Raw genomic sequence first — 17,113 nt, 5'->3', positions numbered from 1 at the left:
CTGATTGAGTTGTGGCTGTCAGTGAAAAGCATCTAAAATGTGTGTGTTTTGAGTATAATTGAAAAAGTTCCAACAAAAAGAAGAGGAGGGGTGGGTAGCTATGATGAGGCGTGTAGAGGAGACCGGGAATGGTTGTAACACATTCCACCTTTTCATTAGTTTCTCAGAGATCGTTTATGGTAGTGTATTCAAAACGTGATACAAACAACCTACATCTGTCCTTTACAACTTGGTGTTGTTACTATATATGCAAATCAAATTGCAAATGCACGGTGTTGTCTTAAATACAAGGAGTGAAGTGTAACAATTTACCCCATAGTCTGGGTTAGTTGTAACAGTGCTTGTGGTAAATTGTAACAGAATGAAAAAAGTGAGTACATCATGACATGCAACTAATTATTGAACGCCTTAATTGAGACCATGGGAGCCGACCGGTGTACATGATGAGACGGCTCCTGAAGGTTCGACCTCCGGGCAGGGATTTCCAGTACCTGGTTGACTGGGAGGGTTATGGCCTGGAGGAGAGGTGCTGGGTCTCCGCTAGGGACATCCTGGACCCAGGCCTCATCTCTGAGTTCCAATGCTGACACCCTGCTGTGCCCAGGTAGGACGCCAGGTGGCGTCCCTAGAGGAGGGATCTGTTTCATCCGTCTTTGTGATTGTCTCCACCCCCCTCAAGGTGTCACCCATCTTCCCCATTATCCCCTGTGTTCTCTGTTTGTCTGCTGCCAGTTTGTCTTGTTTGTCAAGTCAACCAGCATTTTGTCTCAGCTCCTGCTTTTCCCCAGTCTCTCTTTTTCTCGCCCTCCTGTGTAAATGTAGCCAATGAACCTTATGCATATGTTGGGTTGGCGAGATCTAGTATTATGGTTTACATGCAAACACTCAGTAAAAAATATTTAAAAAATATATATATATATATTTGGATGTTTATTATCATGCAATTGGTTTCTCACAGGCTTCCACATAGGTCTGTCTCGATGATCCTCATAAAAATAACAATTATAAAATTCCTTATAAACTTCATCATGACAAATATTGTACAATTTAACAGTGGATTCAGTGGTGTGTAATGTGACGTCAACTGTGAGTCTGAAACCTTTATGATGCTCAGTTTAAGTCTAAGAGTAGGATTTGACACTTTTCAAACATATGTATTTAATTTTCCCTTATACACAGTCATGTACCTTAGGATTTCACGATCCTAATTCCTTAAAAGTAGCTTTCATTCATCATTTTATATAATAATAATAAAAGCTTTAATGTTGTCAAACAATCTTAAACTCTTGACTTGACCAACCTGTAAGGTCGTTGTGGGGGCTAAAGACAGAAAGAGCCCCACATTAAAGTCAATGTACCTTAAAACACACACACACACAACCATACACACACACACAAGATACAGCGAAGGCACAGGTGATGGTGTGTATCTGCACAGATGCTGTGCTAGGCTCAGTCACACCCTGATGTGCATCTGCTTGCGGTAGAACTCATAGTCCTCTGGTACAGTATCTGATGGAAAAAGATAGAAAGAAATATTATAACGTAGCCAGGTTAAATTCAAATTCAAGAAAATGACATTCTGAGAGCGTTGACGTACCGTTGCAGCGATAGCCCAGGTTGGACCAGATGATTTGCTCCTGGGAGAAGCAGAAGACGCCCAGCCTCCCGCCCCTCATTGAGGTGTCCACCACCACGCCAGAGTCTGCCACCAATGTCATGCCTTCATACAGCCTCACCCTGTGACATGGGTATACACAATGATCTCTCTATACACTGAGTGTACAAACCACCTGCTCTTTCCCTGATATAGGTTGACCAGGTGAATCTAGGTGAAAGCTATGATCCCTTATTGATGTCATCTGTTAGAGGGTGAATGGTCAAGACAAAAGATTGCCTTTGAAACGGTTATGGTTGTAGGTGCCAGACGCACTGGTTTGAGTATGTTAAGAACTGCAACGCTGCTGGGTTTTTCACTCTCAACAGTTTCCTGTGTGTAACAAGGATGGTTCACCACCCAAAGGACATCCAGCCAACGACAAGTCATTTATTAAAGAGGACAAAGGAGGCTGACACAAATTGTGCAATAGACGGGCTACAGTCCAGTATAACATTGGTGCCCAAAGACCCATAAAAGAATGCACAATTCGTCGTACCTTGACACGAATGGTGAATGGCAACCAACAACCTTACAGAGTTCCACTTCTTTCAGAAAAAGACAATAAACTGTGGTTGCAGTGGGCTAAGGAACAAAAACACTGGACAATGGAGAATCCCAGTTCCTGTTGTTTCACGCTGATGGGAGGACTAGGGTATGGAGAAAACCAGTACATGTTTCCATCATGGCTCGTGTCAACATTGCAGGCTGGTGGTGGTAATGTGGTGGTGTGGGGTGCGTTTTCATGGCACACATTGGGCCCCTAGATAAAAGTGGAGCAACGTTTGAATGCCACATGATATCTGAACATCATTGACAATCAGATTCATCCCTTAATAGCAGGAGAGTGTCCATCTGTGAATGGATTTCTTTAGCAGGATAATGTCCTATGCCACAAGGATAGGATTGTCCAGAAATGGTTCCACAAAGGTGACAGTGAATTCAGCTTACTGCAGTGGCCTGCCCAGTCACCAGATCTCTGTGGGATGAGATGGATCAAGATATTCGGAGCAGAGATCCAGCCAGCTTGACACAACTGTGTGAAGCATTGGAGTCAACATGGGCCAGTATCCCTGTGGAACGCTTTCAGCACCTTGTAAAGTCCATGCCCCGACGAATAGAGGCTGTTCTGATGGGAAAGGGGTGCAACTCAATATGAGGATAGTGTTCCTAATGCTTTGTACATTCAGTGCATAATCTGAATTATATACAGATAGCCATAAAGAGCTATAGATCTATCTCTATACAGAAAACGGCTCAATTAAACAGTGAGGAACATTTGTGATGATGAAGTGCATTGGCAGGAGAATACAACTAGGAGTAGAGCATTTGTGGCTGTAATGCCCTCTGATGTTTTGCTCACCTGATGTAGCCCACCTGCGGGCGGTGGCTGAGGTGCCAACGGTAAGATGTCTTGTCCCTCCAGCCCACATTCCTGGGGTCCTTCCACAGCAGGGTGACCTCACCCGGGGTGTCGCCCGTGTGCCACAGGGCATTACGGAGGTATTCACCGGGACCCGTACGTGACTTAACTGCCTGTAGAGCAGAAAGAGTAAAGTCAAGTGTTTGGCTGTGGTAATCTAATATCTATTACATTTGAAGTTGAGGCATGTAGCTGGAACAACACAACATGATGGAGGTGGGATGTGTACTCCTATTGACATAAGACAACTTTGAAGGTCTGAAAACATCTGACACACGTTTGATGTTGGAGTGTAATGTCCCTTTAAAGCCAACAGATGCAGTTTTCTGTGTCCCCCACCTTCAGTTGCAGGCCTGGCTGGGCCATGGCCCTAAAAGGCAGCGACTGCCAGTAGGTCTGCTCCATCTGTTTCCACATGACCACGTAGAAGCTGGACGAGTCCTGGTAGCTGAAGATGAAGCCCACATAGTCATCGTCCGTGGCCGTGTTGATGTGGAACGTCCCCTCAAAGTCTACCCCGTTAAAGGCTGTGATGCCTGGTGGGGATCAGGTGGAGGGAGAGAGAGATACTTGACTTGTCATGCTCTTTCTTGATACAGCTTCATTTAAAACTGAGAGAAAGTGGGATAAAGACAGGGGAAGGAGGAAAGAAAGACATAAAGATACACAGAGCGACAGAAGGAGGTTTACAGACTTACCTATGGCCAAACCAGGGTCACTGTTCATGGTTTGAACAATTTCCATACCCTAAAACAAAATTCCAGAACAATTCTTAATTAATTAAAGTACATACAATGTAATGTTTGTTTTCTATCTAGGAATATTCCAAATGGTCACCCGATTGAGCACTATCCAGTTGGGGTCGATTTGGGCTTCGCCCTCCTGGTCCAGGATGACCGTCTGATAGGCTCTGAAGTCGGTCATTGTGACCTCAGCGCTCTCTGGACACACGTCAATCAAGTCTATCACTGAGTCATTGTCAAAGTCATTCTCGCACATGTCACCAATGCCATTTCCTGATTGGACAAGGGGGACAGAGGGAGAGATCAAAACACAAAATATACCACTCTGAGAACACCGATGGGGATGGGAGTATAGAGAGAAATAGGTTACTCTGGTATGACATACAGTATATTTTAGGACAAACATACATAGGTCCCTGTGGTACTTTGTCAGCAGGCCAATAAAATTCCAAAACATTTAAAACAGAATATGAAATTCTAATCTAACTTTAATTTCCAATTTCTCTGCGTGTCTGGAAAGTAAAGTAACAGATTGGGCCTTTAATCCTGTTAAGACTGGGCTACAAAGCATTTATTTCACTGTGACTCCTTCCATACTGTCAGTGTCTGTCTGGCTGGGGTTGGGGATGAGCCGGCAGTTATCCGGCCCGGGAGGTCCAGCATCTGGAATGCCATCGTTGTCATCGTCATCGTCGCATTCGTCGCCGATGCCGTCGTTGTCTGAGTCCAGCTGAGAGCTGTTAGGGACGTCTGGACAGTTGTCCCTGGAGTCCTGGTGGCCGTCCCCATCCCTTGACACATGAGGACAAGACAGGGACATTAGAAACAGGCTCATTGACCCAGCAGGCAAGACTGGTTGAAATGATGTCAGCCTGACGTATTTTTCAACGTCATGGTCTTTCTTTTTCCCAACACAGTTAAACCAAAACCACGCCCCGTTATTCAGAGGGGCGTTCTACTACACTCCCATTGGCTAGCTAGCATTGTCTCACTCACAGGCGATCAGCGCAGAGACAGTGACCTTCCAAGGGAAGGAAAGTGTCATTGAAAAATTAGCTGCTTACCGTAATGCAGGCCTATTATTATCATGTTTGGAAACATTTGCCAATGTATTTATTTTCAGAGTTTCAATGAGTTGTAAAAATGTCTCAGAGAACTCTGCTGAGTTCCCTCAATTGAAGGTCAGCCAAGTTAACCTAGGCTACTTAATGTTACTAGCTCGGTATTTGAAGTTGTTACATTATTAGTAGCAGTCTATTATCAGGTAAAAGCATATGCTTATTGTTCATCATTTCTCAAATATTTATTAGCTAATCATTCTGTCGAATACGCTATGCTACAGCCATTGAATCTGTCATGGAGCGTTAAGGGACGTCAGTGGCTAGCTCGCTCCCATGACATTATCTTATTATATTTTTCAATCTTGAAGTACACGGGCAAATGTCATTAATCAGTGAAATTTCGCGCTACGTGATATTCACTTCCAGACTTGGAGACTTGGAGAGTGCTCAAAGCGTTGTAGAACGCCCCTCTGAGTAACGGGGTGTGGTTTAGGCTTAACTGCATTGAGAAGAAGAAAGACGCGTCATGGTCAGTTTATATACTTATTGTAAAATGATGTATTTTATACATATCTTTTTAATGACAACAAAAAGACAGCTTTACCTGGTTCAGCCTGGTTGTCATCTGGAGATATAACCAGATAACAACCAGGTAAACGGGGTCATTTTTGGATTGTTATCTGGTTCTGAAGCCCCCTAAACCAGAAAACTAGTAGGATCACTCACATATCCTGGTTGGTGTCACACACATCTCCCACCAGGTCATTGTCCATGTCAGACTGAATGGAGAAAAGACATTTCAAAGATTTCCTCAATAAACAATATTTTTATTTCAGCTCTAAGAACTGTATTCTTGACCTCTGACCTGCAAGGGGTCATTGACTTCTGGGCAGCTGTCACATGCGTCTCCCACTCCATCCCCGTCACGGTCCGTCTGCATAGGGTTGGGCATCTTGGGACAGTTGTCCAGCACGTTTGGGATACCTGGCGAGAGGATGAGAAGGAGGAAGATGAGCGATTGAATTACGGTCTTGGGTCCGTATTCACAAAGCGTCTCAGAGTAAAAGTGCTGATGATCTAGGATTAAGTCCTCCCTGTTCATATACTCTTATTCGTTATGATCTGAAAGACAAAAGTGATCCTATATCAGCAATGCTACCCTGCAGGACTGAAACACTTAGGTTTTCCATTCTCTCCCTCTAATCAGGAACTAAATCAGACAAGGAACACAATCAATACAATGAATCAATCAATGAACTACCAGGTGGGGGGAAAAAACAGCAGTAATTTGGTCCTTGTGGGACAGTAATTGAATAGCCCTGTCATAAGCGATCCATAGCCTACCATCCCCATCAATGTCATTGTCACAGGTGTCGCCAGCCCCGTTTCCGTCGGTGTCCTTCTGGCTGCCATTGGGAACATTGGGGCAGTTGTCACACGCGTCCCCATATGAGTCTGTATCAGAGTTCTGTTGGTCCTTGTTGGGGACCAGACGGCAGTTGTCCTAGAAAAACAAAGAGGAAACACAAAATAGTGGGAAGTGGAGTCAGGCAGATTCCGTTTTGCTTAGTGAACATTACCCCGCACTGACAGAATACAAGGCTAGACTGACCTCCACGTTCTGGATTCCATCTCCGTCCGCATCTTCATCACACTGGTCACCTATACCATCTCCGTCTGCGTCTTCCTGGCCAGAGTTGGGTGTGTTCACACAATTGTCCTGCACAGCGAACACAACACATCATTTTTAGGGCAAGTAAGACATTTTGTGTGTGTGTGTGTGTGTGTGTGTGTGTGTGTGTGTGTGTTTGGAACAGGCTTACAGCTCGACAGTGATAGTCATTGTCTATGCAGGGGAGAGGCTGGTCGGGGTAGCCGTCGCTGTCTGTGTCTGGACCACACGTATACCCATTTCCTGCCCAGCCCACATTACACTGGAAGAGATATTCAGAGAGAATATACTAAGTAGTAAACAATTGGAACATGATTTCTTAATGATGTGATACTGTATAGCCAGATTACAACCAACTGGTTTCTGTTACAACCAGATAAAGACGTCTTTTCCATGACAATACATTTAGGGAAATATGTCATATTTTGGTGATTTGTCTAGTTGCTAAAAAGATATTGAAGAGATAGTTCACCCAAATAAAAAAATGTATTTTGGTTTCCTTACTCTTTAAACAGTGTATGGACAAGGTATGACAGCAATCCATGCTTTGGTTTAGTTTCCCTGGTACTAAAACATTAGCATGTGGAAACAGTGCTAGGGAACTAGACCAAAGCATACACTATCCATACACTGATTACAGGGTAAGGAAACCAATGTGTCCTTTTGTCATTTGGGTGAACTATCGCTTCAACAACTTCCTTTTTTTTTTGCCTATTGAGATGTGCTATATGTGTCTTACCTTGCAGGAGACCTCGGCAGCACCCTTTATGACACAGTGGCCGTTGACGTCACAGGGGTTGAAGCCCAGCGTGGCACAGGACCTCCGCAGGAAACAGCCCACCGTCTGGTTGCCCACAAAGCTCTCCTTACACAGACCACACCTGAACGAGCCCTGAGGGGGGAGAGGGACAGGAGGGTAAAGGGGGGAGGGAGAGAGAGGAAGGGTGAGAGGGAGAGATGAAGGAGGGAGTTGGGGGAGACAGAAGGGGAGAGAGAGGCAGGGGGAGAGAAAATTGTGTATTTCTTTAAGTGGTAAATCTTTACTTTAGAAACCTCTGACTCCCTTTCCTCTACTGACCTCTGTGTTGATGCAGACAGAGTTGGGGACGCAGGTGTTGGAGAGGTCAGCACACTCATCCACATCTGTGCACTCCTACAGAGACAACAATTTAAGGACAATACATCATGGCCATAAAGGCAATCACTTTGGCACGGTGCACATCCATACAGTGGGTGAGAAGAGGTGTCAATAGTGATGGTGTGTGTGCATGGCATGCATGTGCAAGGCTCCCGTGTGTATGTGTGTGTGTGTGTGTGTAGGCGCACAATGTTTATGTTTGTATGTGGGTGTGTGTGAGAAGCAGGGGGTCTTATGTTGGTCAGACCTGCTTGTGGCTCTTGGCAAACTCCACCCCAACCCCACTGAGGAGAGATCCTGAGAAGCCGACGGGACAGGGTTCACAGGTGAAGCCCTTGGCCGTGTTTACGCACCCCTCGGGCGAGAAACAGGGCCGGGCTACGACACACTTAGACATAGAGACAGAGAGAAACAGAACGTAACAATACAAATGTCATTGTATTCGAGTTATTTTCGCACTGCAAAGTGCTTCACTTAATGAAGGCTGGCCGCCAAACATCAATTTTCTAATTGTTATTCTCTTGCAGCTGGGTTGTCGAGAGAAATCGTGTGCCACCTTAGCTACAAAGCTTTTAACCCAAGAATGTTAAGGAAATATCATGCTATCATTTTTTGGTGCTCAAGAAATAGAACCCTTAGAATACCTCGTCAATGTCCTGGCAGTGGGTGCCATTCCCCGTCATGCCTTCTGGGCAGGCACCACAACGATAGCCTGGGTACTCCCGGGTCTCTGTACAGGGAACACCCTTATAGCAGAGGTTGGGCTCGCAGCGAGAGTGAGGCTCGTGGAAGCCTGGTTAACAAAGACATAGAACATACCAGACCAGCGTTCAAAATAGGATTAGACATTTTTCAGCATGCCTTCGAGCCTGCACAGAGTGCATACGGGCAGGGTTTGCATTTTTTTTTTACGTATAAATGAATGATTATGTACCCATTGATTCTTGAAGAACAGCCCTTATAAATGCCTCGTAAGCTTAGTTCAACTGTCGTATCCCATCAGAACCAATAAGCTTGTGTTACACCAGCGACTCCTGTGGCGGGCTGAGCGCAGTGTATGCTAACCAAGGTGTCCAGGTGCATGGTGTAAACAAAGTAAATGTAAACAAAAACTGTAGCCTCAAGATATAGTTAAAACTATAATTTTGACATCATGGATGGTCAGTCCTTCCATCCATAGCTCTGTCTATGAATTTGAGAGTGGTTACATTTCTCCAGCCCCATCGCTCAGCTTATTACCGAAACAGTGGCGGGGAGCTCTCCTTTTTTACAGTGAATTGTACAGTGAATTTTTTTTACGACAGAGCCTGGGCGCGAACCCAAGGCAGTGAATTGCCTTTTTAAGGGACTTTTCCATTGGTTGCATTGTGCCAGGCAAGACCAATCAAACACAGCTAAAGTATTTAATAGATTTCAATATATCTCTCTGTTGATTTCCTATGCTTCTCGTCTATTTTTGTTGACCTTTTCTTTACTTTATCCCCTCTGTTTCATACACTAAGTCCCAGCCTTAGTATAGTGCTGCTCTTCAAGCACTCACCACACGCTTGGCACTCCAGAATGGTGTTCCTAATCAGAGACATCTCCTTCACCTGTGAAGATCACAAACATACATCAGTCACCAGAAATGTCTCATTTTTTAAACTGTATTTGTACGTATACTGTAGTTACTCTCGAGAACAAGGGTATTTGTCCACTGGAAGGTCTTCTTTTTTATTTATTTATTTTTCAGTGGAAAATGTCACGTTTATTTAATGAATAAAGCAAATCTTTTCTTTATGACATACCTATAGTAGAAAAGGGGATAATGCAGTATCTTCTTTCTAATAATTTAAACTTTATTTCTCAACTCCTAATACACTCAATGGGGTATCTGACTTAGGCTTTGATAAACTATCTAGCAAATCTATTCATTTTAAAATGTTGATTACTTTCCCTTGCCATTATCATTCACCTGATGATAAGACAATACGTGAATCACTGTCACTTCCTCCTGTGCCCCCCCCCCCCCCCCCCCCCCCCCTCGCTCTCTTACCTGTTCCCTGATGTCCTCTCGGAGTTCACCCAGGATCTGGTTGAAGATGATCAGCTGGCCAATCAAAGCCTTGGTATGGTCACCTGACACAGAGATGTCCAACCATTAGAACATAAGCACAGGGAAACATTTAAAGTAAATGATAACTGTTAGTTAGCATTTGGGTAGGGGAAGGTTGATAAACCAGAATTTTTCTGATTGATACTCACCCAGAATGGCATTGACATCGGCACCAGCTATGGAGACAGAAAGGTCCACTTTAATCACAACACAACACAGTCTAGTTATCTTGATATGCTATTCCTAACAATGCCTCTCACATACATGAACTACTACCTGTAAACACCCCTGGCATTCAAATGGTCATGCTGAAAATAGACCAACTTGTAATGAGATTAAAAAAGAACAACCAGTATGACATTTCTATGTTATTTATGTTGTCTCACCACTAGAGGGGATTAAAGTGATAAGAATAAAGTGCCGAGATCAGCTTCTATTAATCCAATGAGTCCCACCGTACGGTAACAGGTAACAGTCTCTCTATATAGACGGGTTGCCTCCCAAAATGTACCAATGTTCCAGCTTACACATCTGTAAGTAATACATGTCAATTTGGCAGAGAGGAAAGGGCGGAGTTGGGACTTCTGGCTTCCTACATCACTGCCTTATGCACCTGTTGCCCTAGCTTGAACATCCCCTGGACACAAAGTAGTACAGTAGCTAGCAAGATAGAGATCACGGAGATAATTTTGAAACAACTAACTTCACTAAAACCACTACAAAGGTTTTTCCTGCAAACGTCTTCCTTGGGATTTGTTTGGAGAGTTGTCTGTCTGAAGAGGACCTTCCCCGGAACATTTTTTACCCCTTTTCGAAGTTACCATGACAATCCGTCATTAATCCCAGACCTAGTGCTGTTGCTCCTAGGTCTGTGTTTCCGAGGCTGAAGTGAACACAACGTTATTTTTTATTTATTTCACCTTTATTTAACCAGGTAAGCTAGTTGAGAACAAGTTCTCATTTGCAACTGCGACCTGGCCAAGATAAAGTGCAGCAATTCGACACATACAACAACACAGAGTTACACATGGAATAAACAAAACATACAGTCAATAATACAGTAGAACGAAAGAAAACAAAAAGTCCATATACAGTGGCATTATATACATTATAATAAATGAGTATGAGGATCATTTGCATGTGTTTATGGTTGTATACCATAAACACATAGAGTGGCAGGTAGCCTAGTGGTTCGAGAGTTGGACTAGTAATCAAAAGGTTAGAAGATCAAATCCCTCAGCTTACAAGGTGAAACATTTTGTTCTGCCCCTGAACAAGGCAGCTAACCCACTGTTCCTAGGGTGTCATTGAAAATAATAATTTGTTCTTAACTGACTTAACTAGGCAAAATAAAGGTATATTAATACAAAGATTGTACCTGAATTTTGAAAATATGTATCACCCTGAAATGGACAATCGGTCAAGATTCCTGCTTTGGCTATGGAGCCACCCAGAGCCATTTTCAGAGAGTCCACTGAGCCCTGAAACACACACATGCACACGGTGCAGTTAAAGATGCACTATGGAAAACTCATTTAATGGTTGCTAAAATTCTATTAGTTTGCCTTATTTCAGTTTATGTGACAAAACAAGCAGGTATAGTGTAAGTATAGTTGTACCATCTAAACCACTGTGAAATACATTTTCCATAACCAGAAATATTGTATTTTAAGCTGTTTGAACACAGATAGAACAATGAGCCAGATATTTCTCCCAGTGGAGGCTGCTGACGGGAGGACGGCTCATAATAAAGGGCTGGAACAGTGTTTGATGTATTTGATACCATTCCACCTATTCGCTCCATCCTGATTTCACATTATGTATAAATGTGAAGCATCAGGTTGGAGTTTCCGCTCACTACCAAATATGGTGATGAGAGGAAGCCCAATGACTGGCAGTGGCATATTGTTCTGCCCAACATGATTAGTTGCACATGCAAACCGGCACATGATTCATTTGCTCCCATTGGAAACGACAGTCTCTGGTCTGTCTTGGGTTAGTTATCAAAATCTTTGGTGCGCGTGTGCAATAACTCAATTCGCCCTTGAACTCCTCCTAAACAATGCAAAACGTTTTACTTTGGCAAAGGGTAAAGTCTACATAACGCAGTCCACTCTGTTTCAGATTCTAGTTTTGGAAACAGAAAATTGAATATTCAGTATGGATCAAATGTTTCATTGATGAGAAAATTTGCAGAAAGTCGGCCAAAATCCATCTCGCTTCATCTTCTCACCGTGCCGGTGTTGTGCCGAAAATCTCCCCCCTGACAGAAGTAAAATGTTGGCAAGCAATAAACATTTCAGAACAACTACGGCTGAATTATTATCCTTACACTTTCAAAAATACTAGTCGAATGAGAAATGGGAGAGATGACGAATTTTGGCAAAGAGATTTATTTATAGACTAATACAAAAATCAGTAACGGATTTAGGTACGGGTGACATGGGCAGCTGCCCATGGCGGCATCCGCCGCCCCCCCACTGAAGGGGGGGTTCACCCAGGGTGCCATACAAGCTACACTTGAAACAAATAGCCAAACCTGAAAACCGAAGACAAAAATGCTTTCTGTTACTAAAATCAGTGAAATGTAGGCTAAACTGACAAAGGAATGAAGAGCAGAAATCTTAACTAGCAAGCAAGTCGCAGCATGAAGAACGCGAAGGGGGGGGATTCTGGCAGGGGGGAGATTTTCGGCACAACAGCCGGCCACTGGGCTTCCTCTCATCACCTCATTGGTAGTGAGTAAAAACGGCAAGCGGATGCTTCACATTTACACACCCAATGAAATATCTGTCTCAGTGTTCTATCTGTGTGCGTACTTCACAGAGTAGGCCTTCCCTAACGGAAATATGCAAATAAATGATAGAATGCGCCAATAGGATATCACTAGCTCGTCCTTAGCTCTACCCACCTATTTGCTTGTTCTGCCCACTATGATTCATTTGGGTCCATTGGAAACTACAGGCCTTGGTCTTCCTTGGGCTAGTTATAAAAAATATTTGGTTTGATGCAAAAAATAAACTTAAGTACGGGATATATAGCATCTATATAGCACAAATAGAACAGATCGACCACTTCTTAGACTTCCTTTCAATGAGAATGACAGATATATAACTCACATGTTAATGTGAATTTGGTTGGGTTGTCAAGAAAGTTACATATTGCAGCTTTAAATTGTGTGCGCAGTCTTATTGAACTCTCATACACACACAAAGGGGCATGGTAAGTGGAAATTCATGCTAATTTGTATTTGGAGTAAACTACCACTTTAAATCAATGTCTAGGCCTAAGACTATGATTATGCAACCAACCCAGGCAATGTTCTCTACAGATCCCCCGACTGCAGCTCCTCCAGGACTAAAAGTGTCTGCTAAATGGCATATACTGCCTCAAAGAAATACCAGCCCGTTCAGAGAAGCACAAGATTGAACTTCACTTTTTACAGTTTTCCCCCGTTAGTTAACACTATCAACATTTCCATCTACTGTGGGAATTGTGATCGAATCAACGTCACATTAGCCACTTTCAATGCAACATGACAATCACGGTCGGGAGTACATGCGCTTGTTTTGAGATCAAGTCTAGAGCTGTATCCACGTGTGTACATTTGTTTATCTTCTTTGCTAGTTAGTGTGTTATTTAGCCCAGTTATAGCAAATGTCTTGTCAGAAATGGGAGAGTGAATACTTCCTACAAGAGCACAAAATGTGTACATTTCTAGCCATCTTTGAAAAACGAGTCAGGTAAAGAGCTTTTTTATGTCTTAAAGCGGCATTGTTGTATTTTGAGACAGGCTTGAATAATCAAATAAGTAGCCAATAGGCAGAGGGTAGAATACATTTGTGTCTGATTCTCTTTAATAATAATAATGCATTTCATTTTGTAAAGTGTTTTTTTGCATCAAACACAATATAACAACATTTTCAGTCACCTCCTTGTCTGAAGGACAAGTGGATAAACAGATTAATGTTTCTTTGAAAGGTCTCCTGGAATGTAGGCCTACATTGAACACCACACATTGGCTGCTACTGTAGGCTGAATGAACAGCTATTTCCATGTTAAAATGTTACGGGATGCATTTTCTCCCCAAAATTGCTTATGGTAGGCCACTCCGGTACAGTAGGTCTACATTATGATCAAATAGACATTGTAGCCTACCTGGCCACTTTTAAAATTGTAACTTAAAGATGGTACAGCCTCAGTGTTCACAGTAAACACATGCAGGAAGTTCAGCAGACCTGTAATTTGCTCAGTGTCCGAAAACAATTAGAGGGAGCAATGACTCCAGGTCTTACTTAGACATATTGAGGCACATGCTCTGGGTTGTGTTCATTGGGGCACACTGTGGCAAAAAAATTATCAAAACGTTGTGAGACGGAAAACAACTGTTTCTTATTGGACAAGTTCTGATAGTACCTCCCCTGTTTTACTCCCCTTCCGACCATTCCTTCTGTTTTATGGCTAGTGAACATGATCCTGGTCAGAAGCCGTGTACACCTGCATGCATATCAGCTGAGCGGCCCATTCAAGATAAGAGACACAAGCTAGGAACAATAGCTGCAGTGTACCCTCTCCTTTTAGATCTTTCCTTCCTCCCTCCCTTTCTCTCTCTTTCATCCATCCCGACACAGCCCTCTCTTTGTCCACAGAGAGTGTGGCACCTATCAGACAGATAGTCATACATGCTGACAGCACCACATGGTTACAGCTAACTAGTTCTCCATTTATGCTTCGGCATGAGCCATAGACATGTAGCTGGTAGATAGGATGTGCAGCTCAGCTCTGTTCCATGTAATGGATGAAAAGGTGCTCATAGGAAAGTAGACATTTAACTGCTCACAAAACTTGAAGTTGCCTATGAAAGCTAATGTCTATAACATCATATTAGCCATGCAAAACTATGCAATTTGCTCAAGTGGCATAGATGTCAGCTGTGGATAGAAGATTAGTCATGTAAAACAACCATAAATGAGCAACACTCGTAAAATGAAGAATTTGTCTATCATTGTGGGCAGGCTGGGTTTGTCTTTCATGTACGGTATAGCCAAATGAATGACCTAATTACATTTGCTTTAGTCTTAAAGTAGTGTAGTAAAAATGGTTAAGTTAGGAAGTACGATTAGAGACATTCTGAGTCTGAGAGCATTCACTGAAACGTGCTCTGAAGAAATAGAGGTAGACTAAGCAATATGACAATTTGCAGCCATGCCGCTTTCTGCTTCACAAAAACTATTGGCTCTTCCCAATTATTGCAGGCATGCCCACATTGAGGCATGCCCACATTGGGACGAGCCAATAGTGGAAAACATAGGGCAGATTAAAATGTTGTTGATGTTGCTTTCTGTAAGCAGGATACCGCACCGTGTATGATAATTTCTTATTTCTGAGTCTACCTTTAACTTCAGTCTAGGACTGCTGGGAATTTAGGAAAAAAAAAAAAGGTTGTATTTTATCACCTGTAGCCTGGCATAGGCCTTCTGCCCATTTCGTATCTCCACAGACTCCGCCTCTGATGGGAGCTGGACAAATGACGGCAGGACCTGTGCTGAGTCTGCCAATCGGCAGTTAACATAGAGTTCCATGTGGAGGTGGTTTCGTCGGAGCCCACCCACGTGGAGGATGAGTGACTGGGTGCGTCCGTCTGAGAGGCCGGGGTTCTGGAGGTTCACTGTGTGGAGTTTACCGTCCTCACGTACATAGCGCACCAGAACTGAGAAATATAAAGGATAAAAAAATCAGGTAATCTCTTGTCAACAGATCCACGGAATTATAACTGGTACCATATAATTTGTCTGGAAGTAATGGAATGTGAGGGATAAAGAGCAGCAGTAGTTCCTGTGTTCAGATTTTTCGTCACTGGTTATTTGGACAAATCACGATTTCGCAGGTGTTAGCATCTTTCGAATTTTAGAAGTGGAGGGGACATTTGGCACATAGACTTTCTCCTAATATCTATTGGACAGTAGGTCCTAGTTTTGGGTTTTCGTTGTTCCATAGCCACAAAGTCAAAATTGGCTGCACCGTAAAAATGAATGAAAACAAAAAAAGTGATTTTTGCTCAAGATTAACACGGTTGAAATTAGCAGAAGGGAGGGGTTTGGCAGAGAGTTTCTGTTTGAAAGGGGGAGGAGACTTCGCTTTCTACAAAGGCAATCACAATTGTTAACTATTGTTAATGGAATCCCCCCCCCATTTTTGTTACAAACTTTCGAGAGATAATTTGACTTCTAGGTAACTGAGATGAACTTGCCCGTAAATTGCAAAGAAAGAGGGTGGACCTCCATGTTCCAGTTCCACTCCTCGTTCTAAAATATCTTAATCCCTTCTCTTAACATGTATGGACCCAGAATTTAAAGATCGGGCAACCCCGAGCATCATTGAAGCTAGCCTACATAGAACAGTTTGTAGAACACGAGCACCATATGAAAAAACAACAACCTGCATATTGGTCATTGTTTTGCAACTATACAACCCTCTCAGATCTCCAAGTGTCAATGGGATATGGCTAGGGGTCGATTGGGGAATCCCACTATTGGGATTGGGTGACTGTGTCTTAGGTATAGGCCTTGAAGAAAATCAATTTAGGCTACACCAAAATATCTATCACACTTCCCTCCCTATCCCCTCTACTGACAATACCCTACCTTTGTTGACCTTGCCCATGAGGGCCACCTCCAGGTACTTCCTGTTGTCGTCTTTGTTGTAGACGCCCAGCAGCACTCCTCCCAGTTTGGGCGGCAGTCGCAGAGTGGACACCAGGTACAAGTCCGACACGAAGCCCAGAGCCCCCGACATCTTCCCCACCGCGGACGCACTCTGCTTGGCGTCGTGCAGCTCCAGCATGTCAATCACTGAAAGATGGTGGTCCAGTTTGAATACTTTGGAAATGCATCCATCGACCCCTTTTCTGCAGTCAAATGACCATGGCCTCATGGGTGGAAAAGCCACCGAAAATCCAGTGTTTCTATATCAAACGTTTTTGTTAAATTTCAGTCTTCTGTGATGTATATAAAGTATAATATTGGGATGCAAACTCAAAATTGAATACTCAACTCTATATCTGACATGGTACAGGTGTCTTCTTTTTCTAAAGCCTGTAACCATGTTTGTGAGGTGTATACTTTTGTTTCAAAGTAGATTTGTTTCAGACTACCAAGAATCACTGTGTGACCCTGATTTAGCCCACGGCAGTAAATTAAGTGGGCACATGTGTAGGGTGTGAAAAAAAGGAGGGATGGATAGAGATGCAAAGGGTAGAACAATAGGGATATTGCAATAGAGAGAAAATAGGCATACACAAGAGAAAGAAGGCGAAAACAGGCGA

The 17,113-nt window shown here is 43.2% G+C and overlaps 1 protein-coding gene across 1 annotated transcript in view; it reads right to left on the bottom strand.

Annotated features, from left to right (window-relative positions):
• Positions 1-911: 911 nt before the first annotated feature.
• thbs3b (thrombospondin 3b) overlaps positions 912-17,113 on the bottom strand; it is a 28,449-nt gene continuing 12,247 nt past the window's right edge. The window contains exons 2-23 of the mRNA XM_021572189.3: positions 16,434-16,640; positions 15,246-15,499; positions 11,168-11,270; positions 9,939-9,965; positions 9,730-9,812; positions 9,235-9,286; positions 8,339-8,487; positions 7,942-8,082; positions 7,635-7,709; positions 7,296-7,448; positions 6,708-6,818; positions 6,497-6,604; positions 6,229-6,388; positions 5,750-5,868; positions 5,611-5,663; positions 4,421-4,614; positions 3,918-4,096; positions 3,779-3,827; positions 3,420-3,616; positions 3,021-3,193; positions 1,601-1,740; positions 912-1,512 (exon numbers count right to left, since the gene is read on the bottom strand). Of these exons, the coding sequence (XP_021427864.3) occupies positions 1,457-1,512; positions 1,601-1,740; positions 3,021-3,193; positions 3,420-3,616; positions 3,779-3,827; positions 3,918-4,096; positions 4,421-4,614; positions 5,611-5,663; positions 5,750-5,868; positions 6,229-6,388; positions 6,497-6,604; positions 6,708-6,818; positions 7,296-7,448; positions 7,635-7,709; positions 7,942-8,082; positions 8,339-8,487; positions 9,235-9,286; positions 9,730-9,812; positions 9,939-9,965; positions 11,168-11,270; positions 15,246-15,499; positions 16,434-16,640 (2,783 nt within the window). The 3' untranslated portion in view covers positions 912-1,456. The remainder of the gene's footprint in view (positions 1,513-1,600; positions 1,741-3,020; positions 3,194-3,419; positions 3,617-3,778; positions 3,828-3,917; positions 4,097-4,420; positions 4,615-5,610; positions 5,664-5,749; positions 5,869-6,228; positions 6,389-6,496; positions 6,605-6,707; positions 6,819-7,295; positions 7,449-7,634; positions 7,710-7,941; positions 8,083-8,338; positions 8,488-9,234; positions 9,287-9,729; positions 9,813-9,938; positions 9,966-11,167; positions 11,271-15,245; positions 15,500-16,433; positions 16,641-17,113) is intronic.

The sequence above is a fragment of the Oncorhynchus mykiss genome, chromosome 18, assembly GCF_057628025.1.
Source record: "Oncorhynchus mykiss isolate SJ-2025 chromosome 18, ASM5762802v1, whole genome shotgun sequence".
In the NCBI taxonomy this organism is placed as follows: domain Eukaryota; kingdom Metazoa; phylum Chordata; class Actinopteri; order Salmoniformes; family Salmonidae; genus Oncorhynchus; species Oncorhynchus mykiss.
Note: the sequence above shows the minus strand (reverse complement) of the source record. Positions and strands in the feature narration are given on the sequence as shown.